The 6,000-nt window shown below is 37.9% G+C and overlaps 1 protein-coding gene across 1 annotated transcript; it reads left to right on the forward strand.

The window, feature by feature from the left end:
- The first annotated feature begins 2,202 nt into the window (after positions 1–2,202).
- On the forward strand, positions 2,203–5,446 carry LOC105008184. Its single transcript, XM_034291234.1, has 7 exons — positions 2,203–2,518; positions 2,762–2,807; positions 2,915–3,014; positions 3,434–3,495; positions 4,290–4,400; positions 4,779–4,877; positions 5,052–5,446. Exons 1-7 carry the CDS (start codon positions 2,387–2,389, stop codon positions 5,258–5,260), a joined length of 759 nt encoding a protein of 252 aa, XP_034147125.1. The 5' UTR covers positions 2,203–2,386; the 3' UTR covers positions 5,261–5,446.
- Positions 5,447–6,000: the final 554 nt, after the last annotated feature.

Consider the following 6,000-nt stretch of genomic DNA (forward strand, 5'->3'; position numbering starts at 1 on the left):
GATATTTTGTTGTTGCTACTTAAAGTGATTATCTCGTTGTTTCTATATACAGTCAATGGATTTGAAATTAAACAATAGAGATGCAATTGAGGTGCAGACTTTAAGTCGACGTCCGCGATCCCGTGCTCATTTGCATAAATATTTTGAAAAATAGATTCGCCATAATCGTGCGATTCCAATGGTATATTATTTGTAGCCACTTTCCTGAAGCGTTCCGTGTATAATTGGGGTTTTCTGTGTATAATATGGGTTGTATAGTTATATAGTTTGGGTTCCTATGAGAACCTTTCACCAGGCAACGACATTGCCAATGCATCTTAGAAAGGCTCATTTGTACACTACTATGAATATTACATGCGTGTACATCACTATATATTATGTTTTGAACCATAATACATCGTTTGTATTATATATAAGATATAAAAATTAATATTTAGTCAAAATAGTATGGGGATGTTCTTGAGTTTTTGGGAAGAAGTTGGTAATTTTTCTGAGTTTATAAAATATATAAGTCCAAACATAACTAGCGATCTAGTGCTGCCATCTGCTGGCCGTTTTGAGTCATTACACCCATTACATGGGTTTTTCACATTCAATTTTATTTATTTCATAATGTTTTATTTCTAGGTAGAAGAACCAAATTTTTTGGGGGTGCCTATATTTTTAAACCTTCTATTATATAATTATTTCATTATTTTCAACCCAATTACAGTGTAATTTGATAGTAAAGGCATGAAAGTATGAGGAAATACCATTGACACAAAATCTCATAATGCTTTCAAAAAAAAATCTTGATGCTGAATGGCAGAAATGTTTTCCGAAAACAATTTTTTTGCCTTTCAAACAGATGAGTTTTATAAATAGTGACCCAGAAGTCTGTTTTTATGTGTTTTTATTGTAGCCAGAGGGGTTGCTATTAAAAGGATACATCATAATAGTTTGTATCTGTTACAGAAATGAATCTAGGACCCAAAATGTCCCACTAGTGAAATCCGCAGTATGTTTTGGGTCATTGTCCATCCAAGTGAAGCGCTGTCCAAACAACTTTGCTGAATTAGGCTGAATCTGAGCAGACAATATATCCCTATACACTTCAGAATTCATCTGGCTGCTTCTGTCTTCTGTCACATCATCAATAAACACAAGTGACCCAGTGCCATTGGAAGCCATACATGCCCATGCCATCACACTGCCTCCATCGTGTTTTACAGATGATGTGATTTGCTTTGGATCATGAGACGTTCCAAGCCTTCTCCATAATTTTTCTTCCAATCAGTCTGGTACAGGTTGATCTTAGTTTCATCTGTACAAAGAATGCTGCTCTAGAACTGGGCTGGCTTTTTTAGATGTTTTTTGGCAAAGTGTTTTTATTCTTGAGGCTTATGAATAGTTTGCACCTTGTGGTGAACCCTCTGTTTTTGCTCTTGTTAGGTCTTCTCTTTATGGTAGACTTGTATAATGATATGCCTACCTCCTGGAGAGTGTTCTTCACTTGGCTGGATGTTGTGAAGGGGCTTTTCTTTACACAGAAAGGATTATATGATCATCCACCACTGTTGTCTTCCGTGGACATCCAGGTATTTTTGTGTTGCAGAGCCAGTGGGTTCTTTTTTTCTGTTCCTGGAATCTCTCTGATTTTTTTGCATCCGAAGGATGGCCTGTTTCATTTGCATTGAGAGTTCCTTTGACCACATGTTGTGGGTTCACAGCAACAGCTTCCAAAATACGAATTCCACATCTGGAATCAACTCCAGACCTTTTACCTGCTTAATTGATGAAGAAGTAACAAAGGAATAGCCCACACCTGTCCATGAAACAGCTTTTGAGTCAATTGTCCAATTACTTTTGGTCCCTTGAAAAAGAAGGGGCTACATATTAAAGAGCTGTAATTCCTAAACCCTTCCTCCAATTTGGATGTGAATACCCTCAAATTAAAGCTGTGAGATAAGCCCATATTCATTATTTAACTGTAACCTGAATATGTTTTGGTGAACAGCCAAAATAACAAAACTTGTGTCAGGGTCCAAATATCAGGTCTTTGCCCTGTTTAACAACAGTTACCATGAACCTGAATGTCAATAGTTGAGATATACCTTCCTGTCTGGGGAGCAAAGTGGAACATTTTGAGGGGCGGGTGACAAGGGGGGTGAGTGACAGGGGGAGGGCCGGAGCGCACCTCCGTGGGTATAATACTGGGGGTGTCTTCTGCCATGACACCCGATTTAGGAATTAACTACATAGGCAGCGAGAGGACAGAAAGCAGTGGGACAAATCACTTAGGCGACACAAGCCATAAGTGATTCATAGAGTTACATAGGGACTACATAGTGACTATATTGGAAGCCACAAGGGTACATAGTGATACATAAGTACTACATAGGGAGACATGGGTACTGTCAGCATGTTGGTGGTGTGTGTTGCTGTGATCTTCAGTCTGGTCTCAGTGAGTCAGACGGCTCCTTCTTCTAAAGCCTGTGAGTCTTTCCTGAAACCCCTAGAAATGAAGAACATAGACCAGGTAAGAATCGATTGACACTAAATACTACACTGTTTATCTGCACAGATGATTATGTGTGTCTGTGTGCATTTATTTCTGTGTCGGTTTTAATGTATTATTTTAATGTATTATTTTAATGTATTATTTAATGTATATCCGTTTGGCTGTCTACAGCCAATTGTCCCTGTATATAGTTCTGAGGCAGATTGCACATACTGTATGTGTTGTTCTGTGTGTGTACAAACTCTTGTTCTCTCCGTTCAGATGATGGGGAACTGGTCCTTGGTGGCCTTGAGTAACGACCGACCAGGTAAAACACATTAATTCACAGTTCATTTCTTTTGCCTAATTTGATCAACACTTTGTCTCAGTCCCGTTGGGTTCTTGCCTCATCAAAATTCATTCTGTAAACACCAGGTGCCAGGACATGGAATGAACTCTTCACCGAAAACATCTGGTGGCACTTTTCCCCAGGGAGTTCCAGCAACATTCTGAATGTCACAATATACACGAAAATGTAGGTGTGTGTTTGAGATCTTGGTTGCAATACCCACAAAGATAGTAAATCCTGACAATTTAGTCCCCACTACTTTCTTTGCAGGTCACTGGTCGGAACAAGGCTGTTTCTGGCTTTTAGATTCAGTAGAGAAAAACGTACATCTGTTTTTTTTTTATAGGTATAGGCCTTAGGGCTTAGTTTAAAAGTTAAAATGAAAAAAATGCTGTTAATCCCTGGAAAGTCCTCAATTTATCTGCACAACATGACTGTGTGTATTTTTGGTTTCTAGACCTGCACAGGTCTTGATCTAATCATTGTCTTCTTTCACCTCCCCATCTGCTCCTCCTTCCCTTTGCTTCTCCTCTCTTCTCTTCCTCCTCTGGATCCTTCTCCATGTTTCCCATTCCCCTGTTGCTTCTCCTCTTCTCTCTTATAAGAGTGGAAGAATGTTACAGTAAAAATGTCAACCCTTCTTTTGAAAACAACACGTTCAACTTGCGTGAGTAGAACACCAGACCTGTGTGTGTGTTTCTGACTTAACAATACCTCAGGTACAAAAATATCACTAAACTGTGGTTACCTCAGATTTCTTGGAGGGAATTTTTTTTTTTTTACAAAATGCGAACTCAATCCAGGTAGTAAAATGGTCGTCAACATTGGCAAAGCTACTGTCTGAAGAGGTTTGTTAACATACTTAGGCCATTTCTCTGCCACAAATTGAAATATGAATACTGTTTACCAGAAAAGGAAAAATAAATTATGACATTTTGTATAGAACATGTATGGATTTAAAATGTTGATGTAATTGAATCCAAAATTTAAGAGTAGAAATTTGAACAAGGGCTGACCATGACTTGCATGAAGCCAGTAAACAATCTTGTCCAGTACTAATATTGACAGTCGACATAAGATAGATACAGGGGTCTTTCTCTGAAATATGTAAAACTATTTTTGACTACCTTGTTTACAGGTGCTGTTACTGTGACCAATTTTTGAAATATGTGCACTTCATGAATAGAGTAGAAATTGACCATGTCTGACCAAGGCTGCCAAACAGGTTTCTATAGAGTGAAGCCAGTAAACAAAATTCAGTATATGTGCTGTCCAGTTATAATAGTGACAGTTAGAAAGACATAGTCTCTCATGTGTTCTCTGCAGAAACGCTTTACATATTAGTGGACTCTCAACACCCCATGAACAGAAGGATATGACTCTTTCTACAGAGCTTAAAAATAACTTGGATAATTCAACAGTGAGGCGTGATTTTGAGGCTGTGTGTGTCTGTCACCACAGCATACATTTCCCCTTCCACCGCGGTCCTGCTGCCCACCTGCCACGACTGTATGGTGACCCTGGTTAAAACCACCACCAATGGAAACGTCTACACTACCCTGAAACTACTCAGTAGGTGTTGTATTTTGTTTTTATTTAGTGGATTAGAATTTAATCTATTTAATTGTTTTAATTGACTGGACTCAGTTGAATTGCTTTAAAGAAAGGGTAATGAATTGAGAGAACTGATTTAAATGGGGTAAATTGAATGAATTGGATGGAACAAACTAACTGGTTTTAACTCAGTTTTACTGCAATTATATGTTTGATTTTAATGGTTTGAATGTGGATAAAAATTTTAAAGGATTGGAAAGGAATGGATTGTTGAAAATAAATTAATTGCATTTGATAAAAATGATCTAAACTGAACAGAATAAAGAGATGAGTTACAAATATTCCCATTATTTCCTTAAAAACACAAAGATTCGTTTCCATTACATTCACTTCCAGGTAAGAGACGGGTGCTCACCGATGCTGAACTGCTTCATTTTGATACACAAATTGAATGTCTCAAACTGCCACCTCGATACACGGTCAGCACTGAAGAAGGTCAGTGAACATCTCATTAGGTGCCACATGGAACATTCTGCACATCCTGAAATACCTCTGAGACAGCCGGTCCATACAGAATATTATTTTAACAACAAAGTGGGTTAAAGTGTTAATCATGGATAATGTTTTCCATAACTATTTGTCTCTCTCTCTCTCGGTCTGTCTCTGTAGAGCTCTGTCCAGACACCTCTAAACCATTTCCAGACATGGATGACTTGCAGAAGTCTGTAATGGAATTCATGGAGATAGATGCAGTCAAGAATATATTGAGAAAAACAGACCATTTCTTTGAGAAGAACAGCGCAGCTGTGATAAACTTTATTGAACGTTTAGGTGAATTACTTGATAAACTGTCAGACTGGATCATTTCTTTCCTGTAGGTTTCAAACCAACCCTAAAATTACTTACCTGATTCAGCTAGCCAATGTCTTTATGACCTGCCAGTGTGTACAATCAGGTGTGTTCAATTGCATGTCATCTTTAAGAACCATTTTATCTTTGAATCTGGCCACAAACGATTCTACTAATATAAAATTAAAGGCATTATACCAACCCAGTCTCTTCTGTTTGTTGCCTTTAAAAGGATGGCAAGACTTGTAAGACTGAAAGTGTGTATCTTGTTGCCAGAAGCTAAACAAGCACTTCATTGGACAAGCATTCCATTTGTCCCTAAAATTAATTATTTCTACGTACTGTTTGTCAAATGTAGACAGATTATTGGGTCTTCCACTGCATGACATTTAAAAGATATAACTTTTGGCAAGTTAATAGTAATACTATCTACTGTATAGAACAAAATAAAGTGCAACCAAAAGACACTTCTGATTTAAGTCAAGTCAAGATCATTACCTACGCATGTATACCATGTCCAGACACAGAATAAATATAGTTTCTGCCAAGGTCTGGCAAACACACAAACAGATAAACACACACCCATAAAGAAAAACACCCACAGAAGAATTTTGGTGTAAAAGGTTGCATAGAGCAGTCCAGTGTCCCTGGTGCCCCACCAGCCATTAGTTACAAGCATCGTATTCAGTATCTTGGCACCAGTGGGGATTTCTTTAAAGCTTCCCCTATAATGTCAAAAAGAATTATGGTAAAATATGTACTATTGTGT

The sequence above is a fragment of the Esox lucius genome, chromosome 25 (assembly GCF_011004845.1).
Source record: "Esox lucius isolate fEsoLuc1 chromosome 25, fEsoLuc1.pri, whole genome shotgun sequence".
NCBI classification, from domain to species: domain Eukaryota; kingdom Metazoa; phylum Chordata; class Actinopteri; order Esociformes; family Esocidae; genus Esox; species Esox lucius.

What these genes read in the sequence shown, in the direction of transcription:
- LOC105008184 (XM_034291234.1), top strand. Translation starts at nt 2,387, where the DNA reads ATGGGTACTGTCAGCATGTTGGTGGTGTGTGTTGCTGTGATCTTCAGT. An exon ending in AAATGAAGAACATAGACCAG is followed by an intron (nt 2,519 to 2,761) that starts GTAAGAATCGAT and finishes CTCTCCGTTCAG; the next exon opens with ATGATGGGGAACTGGTCCTT. An exon ending in CACGGTCAGCACTGAAGAAG is followed by an intron (nt 4,878 to 5,051) that starts GTCAGTGAACAT and finishes CTGTCTCTGTAG; the next exon opens with AGCTCTGTCCAGACACCTCT.